General features: G+C 39.5%; 1 protein-coding gene across 4 annotated transcripts in view; it reads right to left on the bottom strand.

Annotated features, from left to right (window-relative positions):
• The window catches only part of GALNT1 (polypeptide N-acetylgalactosaminyltransferase 1), a 125082-nt gene that overhangs the window by 11552 nt on the left and 97014 nt on the right, over positions 1–16516 (bottom strand). For all 4 annotated transcript variants that reach the window (XM_027575533.2, XM_027575532.2, XM_027575534.2 and 1 more), the window contains exons 6-10: positions 13806–14013; positions 8015–8185; positions 5831–5948; positions 3971–4151; positions 2798–2937 (exon numbers count right to left, since the gene is read on the bottom strand). In XM_027575533.2, the coding sequence (XP_027431334.1) occupies positions 2798–2937; positions 3971–4151; positions 5831–5948; positions 8015–8185; positions 13806–14013 (818 nt within the window). The remainder of the gene's footprint in view (positions 1–2797; positions 2938–3970; positions 4152–5830; positions 5949–8014; positions 8186–13805; positions 14014–16516) is intronic.

The following is a 16516-nucleotide window of genomic DNA, read 5'->3' as shown; positions in this document are numbered from 1 at the left end:
GACTTTGGTTGTAGCAACTTCTTACTAGACACATTGCCAGGGGCAAGGGAAACAAAAGCAAAAATGAACTTTTGGGACTTCATCAAGATAAAAAGCTTCTGTACAGTGAAGGAAACAATCAACACAACTAAAAGGCAGCCTATGGAATGAGAGAAGGTATTTGCAAATGACATATCTGAAAAAGGGTTAGTATCCAAAAATCTATAAAGAACTTATCATATTCAACACCCAAAAAATAATCTAGTTAAGAAATGGGCAGAAGACATGAATAGACACTTTTCCAAAGAAGACATCCAGATGGCTAACAGACACATGAAAAGATGCTTAACATCACTCATCATCAGAGAAATAAAAATCAAAACCACAATGAGATACCACCTCGCACCTGTCAGAATGGCTAAAATTAACACAAGAAACAGGTGTTGGCGAGGATGCTGAGAAAGTGGAACCCTCTTACGACATTGGTGGGAATGCAAACTGGTGTAGCCACTCTGGAGAACAGTATGGAGGTTCCTCAAAAAGTTAAAAATAGAACTATCTTATAATCCAGCAATTGCACTACCAGGTTATTTACCCAAAAGATACAATGGTCAAACGGTAGCCTGTGCTCATGGGCTGAATGGTTTCATTCCCGACTCACCACTATCTGTCACCAGGGTCCCCTCTGTGACGTACTTGCTCTCCGACACCCTACTCTACTTTACATCTCTTCCTCATTCCCCAGACATCCCTAACATCAATACCCTCTCTTGACTTTCAAGTGATGATCTTCTGTTCAATAAGGAAACAGAAGAATCAGAGAAGAGCTTCCTCATACTTCCACTACAAACTACCTGCTTCTACCCTCAAATCAACAACTGACCTTAACACCTGCCTTCCTATTTCAATGGATGCCATGCCTTCTCCTCCTTCCCCCACCATGACCATCTACTAAACAGGACTCCTACAATCAATGGCTCTTTTTTAGCAAACAAAAACAACCCTTCCTTTACCTCCACATTCCCCTTTAACTACCATTTCTCTGCTCTCCTTTAAACAAAATTTCTTCCAAGACTTGCCACGCTCATGATCTCCACTTCCTCTTCTTCCTTGAAGCCCTCAGGGATTTTGTCCCTACCCATCTCCATGGGAACCCTTTTGACACAGTGAGATGGAGCCTACTGACTTCTCCCTTGCCACTCCTTGGCCAGTTCTCTGTACTAGTCTTTTCTCAATAGCCAACCACTTCCTCTTTCCTGAAACACATCTTTCACTAAGTCTCTGGGACACCATTCTCTTGGTTCTCCTATTTCAGTGGTCACTCTTTCTAAATCTTTTTGGCTAATTCCCTCTCATTTCATAAATTCTGAATTGTGGAGTTTCCTATGGCTTGGTCCTCAGTCCTCCCCCTTCTTCTCCATCTACACTTGCTCTTCCCAAGGTGATCTCATGCGGTTTTGATATTGATAATCCCTAACTTTAGATCTCCATCCCCAATCTCTCATCCAGACACCACATTTGTAAATGCAACGACTTACCCTGTATTTTTACCTGGATCCAATTTAACATGTCCCAAACTGCACCGGTGAATCCCCCTGCACCTCTTCCACAAGCCTTCCCATCTGTCAACTTCCCTGTCCCAGCTTCTCAGGGGAAAATCTTAACACAGTCCTTCAGTACCCTTTCCTTTCACCAATACTCCAGCTCTGCTCCTGTCCTCACATAGTTTTGCTCAATATAGCAATCTGATCCTTTCCCAATGAAGGTGTGTCTCTCTGGCTTCCCATCCTACTCAGAATAAAACCCAATGTGCTTACTGTGGCCTACCAGCTCTGTGTTATTTGACCCTCGGTATGTCTCGACCTCATCTTCTACTACCCCCCCACCCCTGTTCACCCCATTCCAGACAACTGGCCTCTGCTGTTTCTGGAACGTGCTAAGTACACTCTTGTCTTAGGGCCTTTGTACTTGTTTTTCCCTGTGCCCAGAATGCTCTTTCCCCAGGAATTCATATGGCTTGCCCATTCACTTCTTTAAATCTCTGCTCAAAAATCAAAACTCCTACAAGGGGCCTTTTTCAACTGCCCCAACATAAACAGCACCAATACTCAAGCCCGCCAGCCATTCTCATTCTCCTTTGCCTTTAGTACCGCCTGCTACACTGTGTACTTTCAAAACCTGGCTTCCTCCACAGACTGTAAGACTCGCAAGAGCAGAGACTTTATTCACTGCTGTATCCCTTGTATGTAAAATAGTATCTATCACATAGTAGATACTCTAATATTGGTTGAATGCATGGAAAGACCTAGAAGTGACAGCCTCCTATGGAGTGGAGGGTCACTTTTCCTGAGCATCAGGAAGATTCCATCCTGGGATGGGGCCTGGGTGTGGCCTTGTCCACACGTATCATTTGCCGCTATGACTTACATTATATATGGTCTTTCAACTTTCCTTGTCAGTTCTTTACAATTTATCTTTACTTCTTTCAATCAGGTTAATCAACACCAGGACATTATCTTTAGGAATATATGCTTTCAACTAAATGGGTCAGTTTGTTAAGAAGTCTGCTGAAGACACTAAAATATTGAAACAAGAGTGCAACTCTGAAAGGTTAGGGGTGGAGCATTCTAAGAAACTATAACACGATGAAAAATTAACAAGATTTCAAATTAGGAGGTAGACGGTGTTAACTGATAAGAACCTTCTCACACTTGAGGTTATATAATTTTAATATGAAGGGATTCCCTTGTTGGATGTTTAACCTCTACTGTTTTTGATGAATGAGAACATAAATAACCACAAAGAATATATATTTTACCTCTCCCAAAGAGAAATAGTGACGTGGAATCTGGGAATCAGGATAAATATTCTCTAGGTACCAAGAGAAAGGTTTGCATTGTAGTTTGTGTCTCAGACCAAGTCTTGATGATATATCTCCATAATCTACCTTTGTAACACCTGTTGAAAGAAATTGACTCTGAATTATTCGTGTTCTATTAGGTAACACTTTCTATTTAAATATTGCATTTAATAAACCAGGCAAATGGGAAAAGTTGTACCATTTTGGTGATGTGTGACTACACAAGTGATATGCCATGAATCCATTGTGCAAATAAAAACCAAGGAAATATATTTATATGTGTTTTATTCTTTCAAAGAAAAATTAAATTTTTTTATTACAGATTTTGTCAGAGAGCGAGCGAGTGAGCGAGAGAACAGGTAAGCACAAGCAGAGGGAGAAGCAGGCTCCCCACTGAGCAGGGAGCCCGATGTGGGGCTCGATCCCAGGACGCTGGGATCATGACCTGAGCCACCCAGGAGCCCCGGAAAATTAAATTTATGTGAGAATGAAATACAACGCTAGCAATATTACACACAAATGTAAGTTTTCATAGGATCAGAAAAGTTTCACATATGTGAAGGCAAAAACAAGAATCAAGATCTCTTTTGCCCAAATATTAAGCACAGCAACTGTTTCCAGTCAGTTTCTCTCACACAAGTCACTGGTGTGTGAACTGCGACTTGACGGTATTGTGGTAATGAAAAACGAGGCTGGAATGCTAACAATGTCAGGAAAACTTATAGCTGATGGAACAAATGTTCCCACAAAACCCTGAATGGCAGAGAAGTTCCTGGACTGAAATCCCTTGAGGCCTGCTACAGTGCTCTGCACTGGCCCTGAAGGACTCGAATTTTCATATGAACGTTACACATTACAATTAGGTTAAAAATACAACAGAACACTGGTAACACCTGGGCTGACAGTAATGTCTGCAATACTGGCCCGGACAACTTATTGTTAATAACATAGCAGCACAGTGCAAAGCACTCTGTACAGTGTGTGTGATTTCATTTCTTCCTTATGACAACCCTGTGAAGTTGGTGCTTTGCCTCTTCTCAAAGCTCTTTACCCCCTTCTCACCTCTTCTCAGATGCATTAGATCAGGGACAAGAAAGTTCTAGTCTTGTATTTCTAATGCAAAATGCTAACCTGGAGAAATAATATAGAAGAAATTCTTGAACTCATCCATCCACACTTCTGCAAGTCGTCTGTTATTTTTATTGATAATCTGTCCTGTGCCTCCTGGAAACGTGTAAGGTGTGGCTTTCCGAAACACATGTCCAACATGTGAGCAGGTGACAATCTCCAAAGTTCCTCCACATTGCCAAATCTGAAAACAATAGCAAAGAAGATCATATTAAGACCCTGATGGTTTAAAAAAAACAACAACTGTTCCCATCTATGGATGTTCATAGTTAAAATTTCACAGAATCATGACCATACATACAGTGGAGCTCCTGCTATATGATCACAAAACCGGCACTTCCTCAGAAGCATACTTTTCTGTAATTTTTGGTTCTGATCAAACCAGAAGTTGAAGGTTAAATTCAGCAAAGATAGGTTAAAGGCTAAATGCAGAAAAGATAGGAGGTCTGGAACAGTATTTTTCTAACTACAGGCCAGGACTCATAAAAAGATCATAAGTTCAAATCTGAATTAAGTTTAAATTTTAATTGTTTTTAAAGATTTTATTTATTTGAGAGCGAGATCACGAGCTGGGGGAAGGGCAGAGGGAGAGGGAGAAGCAGACTCCATGCTGAGCATCAGGAAGCCCAACATGCGGCTCGATCCCAGGACCCTGGAATCATGACCTGAGCCGAAGGCAGACACACTTAAGCGACTGAGCCACCCAAGGGCCCCAAAGTTTAATTTTAAATTCAAGTTTAATTTTGTGCGTAGTATATGCATGGTTCATAGTCAAAAAACTTTTGGCATGGAGCATTCAGCCAGAGTCCTATCTGTTCCTCCTTTTCCAAACTTGTCATAGACTGTACATTAAACAGAGCCTAGAAATCTCAACTGGATCTCTCATGAGTTATTCACTGGGACAGTGACAGCATACTCTGTCATCTTCATAAGACTAAATACCAAAAAAAAGGGTAAAAGAGGGATCGTCAACTTCAGGTTCACATTCTTAGTTTAATAAAATTATCCTTCTGCTCCTTTCAAAATGAATTTTTCTGTGAGTTAAAAATCTGTTATTTACAATTAAAACAGATTTTGAGAAGTTTTGATTTTGTTAAATATTCAGTGTCTCTACTTTAAAGTTCTCCCAGGATCACAGAGTGATACAGCTGGATAGGATTTCCAAGATGAGCTAGAGTCCAAACCTCTCCTTTTATAAGAGAGCAAAGTGATCCACTAGGAACAAAGTGAGCTGGTTTAGATTACAATGCAGTTCAATGTGGTTTCCACTATAAGCTATCTGTCTCAGGTTGATTACTTTCAGAAATACGCAGTGTCACTTAACATGTTGATTTTAGTGAATGTGAAATGCTTAAGAGTTTTATATAAGGTTGATTGGGTTAAATTAAGTTAGAGCAATTCCAGAATTCTTTTGCCTTTTTCTATTAAAAAATGTAAAGCCAGTAAAGTGACCAGGTTTTATATAAGAGAGAATAATTTTCACAACAGAAGGACAAAGCATATTACAGAAAGTGAAATTATGTTTTTGGCAGTTGAGTACCATAGTAGCATATAGAAACTACATATTGTTTTTTATTTTTAGAGCTTGAATTACTTCCTTGAAAATAACAGAAATTCAAAACAACTAGGGAGTCTTGTGTAAGTTTTAGAGTTTAACTATTAAGATCACTGATTTATTTGCTTAAAATATAGTTTATGAGGAACCCTTAATAGTAACATGAAATTTTTTATGAACTGAGGTTCTGAAGTCTGACGAAACTCATACTAAATTCAATTTTTATTTAGAGATACAGAATATGAATAATTAAAGCATATCTATATTTAAGGTTAAATAAAAGATGATTTTTTTCAAAAGGAACTTACCCTGAAGGAAATTTCTAGGTTTTCTCCTCCCCAAATATCCATTCCAGCATCATATGTTCCAATTTCCTGAAAGTAATCTCTGTCTATTGAAAAAAGGCCTCCTGCCATTGTAGGTGTTCTGAAATTCAATCATAATAGTATACTGTTAATTCTAAGAATTTAAAATTTACAATCAGTTTTTGTTTTTAAAAGTAGTTTCATTAACTGTTCATAACTAGAGAATAAATGCTTATCCTCACATTCTTCAGAAACTTTTACAGGGACCTAAGGATTTTCTGTGTTTTTCTGTTACGCTATTTGGTCTTCAGACATGCCGACTGTTGGGCCTACCACCCTCTGTCACAGCTTGTGCCCCGAGAGCCTTCTCTGCCCCGTCCCAAGGCCTCTTCTGTTTTCACTACCTTTCTTGGTCCTCAGGTCCTGACTAAGCTTCCATCTGAAACTCCTTAAATGGAAGCTAGTTGTCATAATTCTCTCCATCTGACTGGGTATCTTCCCGTAATTCCTGGCAACTATACTGACTATATTAATTGACTAATTATACTGACTATATAACAAACTAGATTCATGTTAGAAACTCTAACATACCAGGTTCTAAAGTCAGGCAAATATTGCAAAGAGGTAGATTACATAGGATGAAAACAATGAGGTCCTTTTCCTATACCTAACAGAAACCTTTCAGGAAAGGAGTGGAAGTAGAGAATACACTCAGTCACTCTTAAAGGGACTGTCAGCCTGAGCAAGAATGATACGTTCTCTGCAGAAGAGGGGCCCAATTCATCAGAACATGGCCAGGGATGTAGAGTGGGTGCAAAGAGGTGGAATTAAGCAGAGAAATGATAATGAAGGAGGACTGAAATAAATGAATACCAGTCAATCATTTGATTTCCATGAAGGATGAATATGGAGAAAAATGGTCTCCAACTAGAAGAAAATAATTAAGTTCCAGGGACAGAGGAGACTATGGTGATCACATTTTAGGATGAACTGTCACCTCTGATCCCATGCCCTAAGAACACATGGATTCCATGCTTTTGGAGGGTGGCACATTTGCCTTTCCTGTACAGTCGTTTCCAAATAAAAGTTAGGACGTACTTTGATTTTAGAAGAGAAAAAAAATGGAAGTCTACTATGTTAGAAGTCAGAGGAAACAGGCCAACACCCAGAATGACCATTTAGTACCAGGGTTTCTTGACCCAGGTTTTGAGAAATCTCTACATTTCCTAGAATTGTATGCTCAATCCTCTGTTTGCACATGTGCGTTTTCCCCCTATTAGAGAAGACTCCTAGCTTTTATCAGATTTTTCAAGGAAGCCCACCGTCTACGAAATGTTTAGGAACTGATTTAGATGGTTATTTGAACTGTCAGCAGAAGAGTGCAAAAGTACCTTTGCTATAGGAAAGGACCCAGCATAGAATTAATGAAATTCTCCTCAGCTTTGCCAGAATGGGACCGAGTGCAAGGGAAAGCAGGCCTGAGAAGGCCGGGAGGGGAGAAAGCTGAGGCTGCCCCAACAAATCCCCAGATGGCGCTGAGGCTCATGGTCTCAATTTCAAGGTTCTGAACAGCATCAAGATTCTTATCCCTTTCTGAAAAAAAATCTATAGATGACCAAGTATAAAACAGAGGAAAAATCAGAATGTGTTCACGGAAATCTTTTTTTATACTTCTGTCAATTCTGGTTATTTTTATATCTGAGACAAGCTTTTCTAACCTCATCAGTCAGTAACTACCATCCAGATGGTACAAGTCTGAATTTACAAGCTTGTATTTTGGTGCTACGACCCACTTTTAGGTAATATTTTCACATTACACTTACACTTACAATTAATTAAGGGAGAGTTGAATTTAAAGTTAAATATTATTATCCTTAACAACTAAAAGCATAAATCTGACAGATTTGCAAAATGTTGTTCATATAGGAATGAAAGAACATATGCATGTTACCATCACTTTTCAGGTGCACTAGATTTATGTAAATGAAAAATCCCAATTTTATTAATGGATCAGAAGAGAAAACCCCCTTTAAAATAATAATATATGCGTGGCTCTTAACTACATATATGGTACACAAATACCTCATGTCTCTCAAATTACACTTAGAATCCTTTTGATATAATTCCCAAAGCTCCACTGTTCCCTGTCGATAACATTTTAGGGAAAATGTCTGACAAAGTAGTTACCTGACTGGAAGAGTCCGATCACCTTTCCTTCGGTCCATCTCTCTTTGGGGAACTGGATACCAGCGGAAATTGAGCTTCCAGTTGAAGCCACCATAGGTCATATCAGAGCCTGCCATGTACTCAAAAGTATCATCACTGATCACATCAATGATAGGACAGACCACTGTTTTCCTAAAATTATAAAAGCAAATGAAAAAATAAAAAATATTCACTTTCCTTTTCGAGGCATAGCGTAACAACTATATTATAACTATATGCTAACTGCTTTTAACATAAAAATACATTCTATAATGTTAAAAGCAATGGTGGAAAAATTTCCTGCTATATCCTAAGTTAGCATAGTTTTTTTTTTTAAAGATTTATTTATTTGAGAGAGAGAGGGAGAGGGACCACGGGAGAGGGACCACAGCAGGAGAGGGAGAGAGAGCCTTAAGCAGACTCTGAGCTGAGCACAATGCCAGGCTCATTCTCACAGCCCAAGCTGAACCCAACAGTCGGATGCTTAACTGACTGGGACACCCAGGCGCCGTTAAGTTAGAATAATTTTTTATCACACTCGCAACTGTTGATAACCTTCCATCCCTTTTTCATTCATACTTTTACGTATGTGCCACACGTAAAAACACTCCAAATATTTCTAGCTTTCAAAAATAATACTTTTAAATTACACATTTAATCATTTTAAGGTAATAGTTTTCTTAATAAACTCTTGGATATCTGTATTTCTTACAGTTTTTTGCTACTAAAACTATGAGCACTGGGTGTTATACACAACTAATGAATCGTTGAATACGACATCAAAAGCTAATGATGTGCTATATGCTGGCTAACTGAACATAATAATAAAAAAAATAAAAATTTTATTCAAAAAAATAAAAAATAACATACTAAGTGAAAATGTTCACATAACCAGTATTTTGCTTTTAAGATAGGAATGGGTTTACTGCATTAATGGAAAGAACTTTTTCTGTAACACTAATCTTTACCACTTTCCATATACATATGTATAAGTATGTATTTCTCCCTGCAGCTTCTTTATAATGCTACCAACTTTGGACGCTATTTTCTTGCATTTTTTGCCAATATGATAAATAGTATCTTACAATTTAAAAAATTTTATTTTCTAGTTATTAGAAAGGATATTTTCCAGGGCGCCTGGGTGGCTCAGTCAGTCCTTAAGCGTCTGCCTTCAGCTCAGGGTGTGATCCCAGGGTCCTGGGATCCAGCCCCGCGTGGGGACCCCTGCTCCACGGGAAGCCTGCTTCTCCCTCTTCCACTTCCCCTGCTCGTGTTCCCTCTCTCGCTTGTCTGTCAAATAAATAAAATCTTTAAAAAAAAGAAAAAAGGATATTTTCCCTGCAGGTTTCTACTTGTTCATACAAATTATGTGATTCACCCAGATATTTAAAAATTTTTTCAATTGGGGGGGCACCTGCGTGGCTCAGTCAGTTAAGCATCTGCCTTTGGCTCAGGTCATGATCCCAGAGTCCTGGGATCGAGTCCCACATCGGGCTCCTTGCTCAGCAGAGAGCTTGCTTCTCCCTCTCCCTGCCGCTCTGCCTACTTGTGCTCTCTGTCAAATAAATAAATAGAATCTTAAAAAAAATTTTTTTTCAACTGGTATTGTGATATTTTTTATAAACCTGAAAAAACTTCCACATGACCATAGCTCCTTCCTAGGAAAGGTGCACTACTTACAGCGCCTGGCAGCCACATTCTAGAGTATGTAACATCCGCACCATCCCCATCTTTCTTGTCTTATTTAAGAAATCTTTCCCTACTCCAAAATCATAAAGACAGTCTCCTATGCTGTCTTAAAAAGAATTATATTTTCGCTTTTCATATTTAAGTCTTTAATCCTTATGGAATTGATTTTGATATGATATACAGTAAGTGTCCAACTTCATTTATTTTCCTTATAGATAACCAATTATTCCAGCACTACTTGATGGTCTTTTCTTCCTCTGCTGTAATTATCAATGCCTTCTCTGTCGTAAGTCAAGTTTCCATATAAACATGGGATGGTTTCTAGCATTACTGTTTCACTAGTCTATTTGTGAATTCCTGCATCAATAGGTCACTGCCACAATTAAGATAGCCTCACAATAAATCTTGGTATCTGGTAGTGCCAGCCCTGTTGTACATGACTCTTCTTCAAGGGTATCTTAGCTATTTTTTTTAAAAAATATGCATTTCTACATAACAGAATCAGCCAGTTCCTCCAAGAACATTCTGTTGAGATTCCAACTGGAAATGCACTGAATTTATAGATCAATGTGGGGAGAACTGTTATTTTTACTTTTCTGTCCATGAATATTATCCTCCTCTCTCCTTAGATTATCTTCTAGTAAATTTCAAAAGTGTTCTATTTTATACATTTTTAAAAATATTATTTATTTGAGAGAGCCTGTGAGCACAGGGGTGGGAGGGCAGAGGGAGAGGGACAAGCAGACTCCCCACTGAGCATAGAGCCCGATGCGGGGATCAATCCCCAGACTCTGAGATCATGACCTGAGCCAAAGTCAGACACCCAACCGACTTAGCCACCCAGGCGCCCCATGCATATTTTGTTAAAATTATAGCTTTTGATTTCCATTGCTATTATAAATGGGATCATTTTTTTCTTTTTAATTATATTTTCTAACTATTCCTTGCTGGTGTGGAGAAGGCTTTTCTACAGAGATCTTATATCTGGCAACACTGCTAAATTATTATCTCTACTGTTTTGTGTAAGATTTTTTTTTTCCATTAAGAACACATCATCTGCAATTGACAGCACTTTTTTTCCTTTCTAACCCTTATACCCTTTATTTCTTGTGTTACTGTAAAACTTAAGGCTTCTAATAATACTAACAGTAGTAATTCAGGGCATCATAAGGATGTTCTATATCTTTTAGAAAATATTTTGGGGGGGCTAGGTAGCTTAATCAGTAGCTTAAGCGTTTGACTCCTGATTTCAGCTCAGGTCGTGATCTCAGGATTATGAGATCAAGCCCTGTATCAGGTGCCACGCATGGAGCCTGCTTAAGATTCTCTCTCCCTCTCACCTGCATGTACTCTTTCTCTCTCTCAAAAAAAAAAAAAATCAACCTTTCTCTATTTATATGATGTTTGCTAGGTAAGGCTTTTTTATTTTTATTTTTTAAGATTTTATTTATTTGACAGAGACACAGCCAGAGAGGAAACACAAGCAAGGGGAGTGGGAGAGGGAGAAGCAGGCTCCCCGTGGAGCAGGGAGCCCGATGCGGGGCTCAATCCCAGGACCCTGGGACCATGACCCGAGCTGAAGGCAGATGCTATGTCTTTTTTTTTTTTTTTAAAGATTTTATTTATTTATTTGAGAGAGAGAGAATGAGAGATAGAGAGCACGAGAAGGAAGAGGGTCAGAGGGAGAAGCAGGCTCCCCGCTGAGCAGGGAGCCCGATGTGGGACTCGATCCCCAGACTCCAGGATCATGACCTGAGCCGAAGGCAGTCGCTTAACCAACTGAGCCACCCAGGCGCCCGATGCTAAGTCTTTTTTAAAAAGACATCCTTATTCAGATTAGTAAATTTCCATTCTGTAATAGTTTACTAAGTACTTTTTTTTAATTTTATGATGTTATGTTAATCACCATACATTACATCATTAGTTTTTGATGTAGTGTTCCATGATTCATTGTTTGCGTATAACACTGAGTACTTTTAATCATAAATGGATGTTCATTTTAATCATAAGTGAACATGTTTTTTACCTATTGAAGTGATGACTGATTTTTAATGATGGGGTTTTAATCATAGTTTTAGAAATGTTAATGAGGATGTATTATGTGAACAGGTGTTATATTATTAAACTAAACCAATTAGTCATTATGTTCTTTTACATATTTTTCACATAAAAATAAAAATATACTGGGGCACCTGGGTGGCTTCAGTCAGTTAAGCGTCTGCCTTCGGCTCAGGTCATGATCCAGAGTCCCGGGATCGAGCCCCGCATCGGGCATCGGGCACTGAGGCCCCTGCTCGGCCGGGAGTCTGCTTCTCCCTCTCCTGCTGCTTCCCACGCTAGTGCTCACGTTTGCTCTTTTGCTTGCTCTCTCTCACCCTCTCTCTCAAATAAATACATAAAATCTTAAAATATATATACATACAATATGTAAAAAATATATATATTATATACTTATTGTTTCCCCCCAGTGGACTCAATTTTCTGGTATTATGAGATTTTTTGTGTTAGTGTTCATGAGTGGGTTTGGGTAATTTTCCATGTATTTCTTTTCTGGCTTTGATATCAAAGTTATATTAGTCTCATAAAGAGCTGATTTGGCTTCCCTCCTTTTCTATACTGTTTAACAAATTCTTAGGGGAGATTTGTTTCCCTATAACCACCCCACTGCAAGGTTGAAACAGGCAAGTTTTCTTTGGTGTGGTAGGATTTATTTCTCATTCTCACTCACACAGAGGTATAAGATCCTAACTTTACACAGGTGTTTGCTATTAATTTTCCAGCCTCAGGCAGGGCCTAGACCCGGTCTCCTATCTTCCCGTCCATTTGTCTATCAAGGGAGAGAGGCTCTGTGTCCTCTAACTTTGGCAGAAACTCTCCAAGTGAGAGCTGGTTTTAGGGTTTGAACCACTCACTTGTCCCACTTTGTTTTGACGTTTGCAAAACTTTGGACTTCAGTGCCAGCTCAGTGATGCACTTAAAAATGTGTTATACAATTTATCCAGCATTTAAGCTCTTTCAGTTGGAAACGTTACTCAGGACACCTAATCTACCATACAGCCCAAACCGGAAATTGTGGTTGTCATTTTAGTCAATGCCCCCTTTCGTTTCTGCCATTTCTTCACACTGCTGCTTTCTCTCTCTGGGTCTAGACTCCTGCTTATTAGTGGTCTTATGCAAGCCAGGATTTCCCAAATCAGTCATGTACTCATAGAAAACAATTTACAGAGATATTCTCTTCCTTCTTCAGGCAGTGTTCTCCTTCCTAAAGCTGCTGTACCTTCTCATTGCCCCAATGCTCGTTTTCCCTATTTATTCATCTTTGAAAGGGTGAGATGTAGTCCCAGTATTTGCTAAAAAACAGAACAGATGCAGTGGCTTTTGCCATGCTTCACTCGACTAGCACAAGTTTACCTTGCTAAAATCTAAACCTGAATGTTAAGTTGGCACAGACAGCCTCTAGTTCAAACTGCAATGACAAGAAGAAATTCAACTAATGTTAAGTCTAGCAGATGGACGTTAGCTTCTCTCCAGATACTCAAGAACTATACCAGAGACCAGCAGCAGGTAATTCTCTGAAAAATGCATACATTGCTCCTACTGCTCTTCCTGTATCATCAGAGATCAGAGTGCTTTTCCATATACAATGAAGCACTTTAAGATGCACTGTGTATCTCCCCACTCCCTTCTTCTTGCCGTGCAACAAGCTGAGGGCTAGAGTTCCAGTAAGGAAAGAGACAGGGATGAGATGACTTGCCTGCCCCAGTCTTAGCCTTAGACAGCAGGGACAACAGAGGGTTTTATCCTACCTTTCCTGAGGTCATTGTCTTCTGTTTTGCTCCCATTTATTAAACGGAGCATAAGGTATACATCTGAACAACACGCTTCCTAATCCAGCCTCACCAACAAGACTACAAACATTTCTTCACGGTTGTCTTCCCTTTTAGTTTAGAGAGTTCTTCGTGGGTATTTTAAAGGGAACTTCAGAGGAAATTATTTTTGCATTTATATATTCAGAATTTTTCAGCTTATCACACAATTTATGACAAACACACTGAAAACAAATTTATGGACTTCAGAAAATTACCTGTCATGTTTGATCCTTGCTAAGAGAGGCTCCAGCCATCCCACTGTACATTCACAGTGAGCATCTAAGAAGGTGATCACTTGGCCTTTAGACACAGCAGCTCCTTTTAATCTAGCTCTGATCAATCCAGAACGTTGTTCCATTCGAATTACATGAACTGGTACTTTTAATTTTTTCACGTAACTCTCTAGAGGTCTTTTCAAAAAGTCTGAAAAATTCACAAAACAAAGCAAAAAATAACACGAAAAGACTGACCTGGTGCTACCCAGATGTAAAGCAATTCTGATGTGCAATATTCATTCACTACGTATTTACTGAGCACTTTTAGTGAAGCTCCCTGACTCACAAACCCATTTCACTACAGGGAGCCTTCTTATTTCCTGAGAGTATGTGCTAGAGTTGCCTCTACATTACATGAAGAATTAGGAGAAAGCCTTTGGGCTCAGGCTCAATCAAAGACAGACATGTCACCATAGTTCCCTAGGCAACTCTGTCAGCTCACTTCTTTTTCTAATCATGCTTAAGGATCAGGAGTAGAAAGAAAGTAGTTCAAGAGCATTAAATCCAGACCTCAATAGACAGAAGGAACAATATGCAACAGCTGTTAGAATTCAGACAATTGCGGGATTTCTTCAAAATCCAACCCTAAACCAACTGTCTTATTGACTACCACAGTCTCTGACCATGTATTTCTTCTATCGGGAGGCAGGGAGTGAGGTCAAGCTCAGAAGGGAAGTGCTGGACCAAAGAGAGTTCCTTAGCAGACAAGAAGGTCTAAGTCACAAAAGTCTCAAGAGGGAAGCGCAATTGAAGGAAAAGGGGGAAAAAGAAAGGGAGAGGAAGTGGTTGCGTGAAACCAGTGGTTGCGTGAAATCCTGGAGTGTTCAGATAGAGGTTATGCCTCTAAGCCAAGGAAGTCTTGCCTCCAAAGTACATATCTGATTTTAAAAACCAGGAAAGGGGGCGTCTGGGTGGCTCAGTCGTTAAGCGTCTGCCTTCGGCTCAGGTCATGATCCCAGGGTCCTGGGATTGAGCCCCGCATCGGGCTCCCTGCTCCGCAGGAAGCCTGCTTCTCCCTCTCCCACTCTCCCTGCTTGTGTTCCCTCTCTCACTGTGTCTCTCTGTCAAATAAATAAACAAAATCTTAAAAAAAAAAATCTTTAAAAAGCAGGAAAGGCTCAGCTTCCTCAAAGCAAAGAGAAAGAATTTTTCAGCTCAGATTAGTTTGTGGAATTTCTGCTAGAGAAGCTATTGAGGGTGGTCTGGTCAAATGTCCTTCCAACTAGTTCCAACAGGATAGATTTTCCTCCTCTTTAGGGGAGGAAAAACTTGAGAACTGCTGGGACTCCTAAAACTGTCCCATATAACTCTTGTAAGGGGAAGGTCCCAGAGAGCACGGTGTTATGTATTAAGGGGCTCCTTAAATACTAACCATGGGAATCCAAATAGCTTCCTATGAAGCACAGAGAGAAAGACAAATAGGACTGACATGGTTCTTGCCCGCTTGAACTGGTGAGACCAGAATGACTTAATAATGAAATAATCAGGATATGAAAATTTGAAAGAGAAAGGTCTATGGACCCCACCATACCAGAATACTGATTGTTTCCAGTTCTGCTAATGTATTTCCTAATTAATTTGGGCTAAAAACAGTATCTGTAAAATATCTGTTGTAGAACTCCTATTGGGTCACCACTGTGATTTTATGAACCAAATCTTAGGGTCAGAGAGATATAACTCCATTCTGAATAAAAAGGTGAGGGGAATGCCAATCCCGGAGAAGAGCAAGATTTTGCATAGTAGCTATCATTTTCTGTCTGTTTTGCACAATGCCAGGCTCTTTACCTACTCTATATCATTTAATCCTGACAATGGCAATGCTATGAGACTGTCATTACACATATTTTAGACACAGAAATCCAAGGCTCAGAATCTAAAATGAACTGATCAAAGTGACACAGCTTGTTAAGGGGTGGATCCAAGATTCAAACCCAGGTCTGCCTGACTTCAAAGTTCATCTTTTCATCCACAACAAGAAATCCTAGAAGGGAACTAGAGAGAGAACAATTCAGGAGCATGGAATCACCTGAGCTGACACAAATTTAAATTACTTTACATCCAGAGTTTGATGGACTCCCGTGTGACAGGGTGTGGGATATATTCTAGTGCTTCAGACTGGTTGAGGCTGGGTGTGTCATATGCAAGATGTCTCCCAATAAGCTTTCCCAAAAATATCAGACAGCTTCAAGTCTTCTTAAGAATCAAAGCAATCTAATTCCCAAGTCCCACGTCTCTGAAAGTTAAAATACTCTGTCCTGTCTATAAATAAAATGAAAAATGCATGATTCTCTGGTCTGGCAGCTCAAAAAAGTTGCCATTCCACAAATTTTCTTGGCATCTTTGTCCCACATCTTTGTGGCCTTCATGCAATAAGGCTAAGAAATAGGTGTCTTCCTAACAGAGGATATAGAATTATGACCCAGGGCTAATTCTACAAAAATGAAGCCATGGGGGGTTAAGTGATTATGGGTAAAAGTTACTATGTCCTCTAAAAATAAGGGGGAATCTTGTTTATCAGAGCATCTTTATAGCTATTAGCCTATAAATGGATCCCTAGGCATCTCTCCATCAGGGAATGTGAGGCTGCCAGAGTGTGTGTCAGGGGAAAATTTCACTGCTTACAGCAACATCTGAGAAATCTTAGCCAGAAC

The sequence above is a fragment of the Zalophus californianus genome, chromosome 14 (genome assembly GCF_009762305.2).
Source record: "Zalophus californianus isolate mZalCal1 chromosome 14, mZalCal1.pri.v2, whole genome shotgun sequence".
NCBI classification, from domain to species: domain Eukaryota; kingdom Metazoa; phylum Chordata; class Mammalia; order Carnivora; family Otariidae; genus Zalophus; species Zalophus californianus.
The sequence above is the reverse complement of the archived record's forward strand: the minus strand, read 5'-3'. Positions and strand labels throughout refer to the sequence as shown.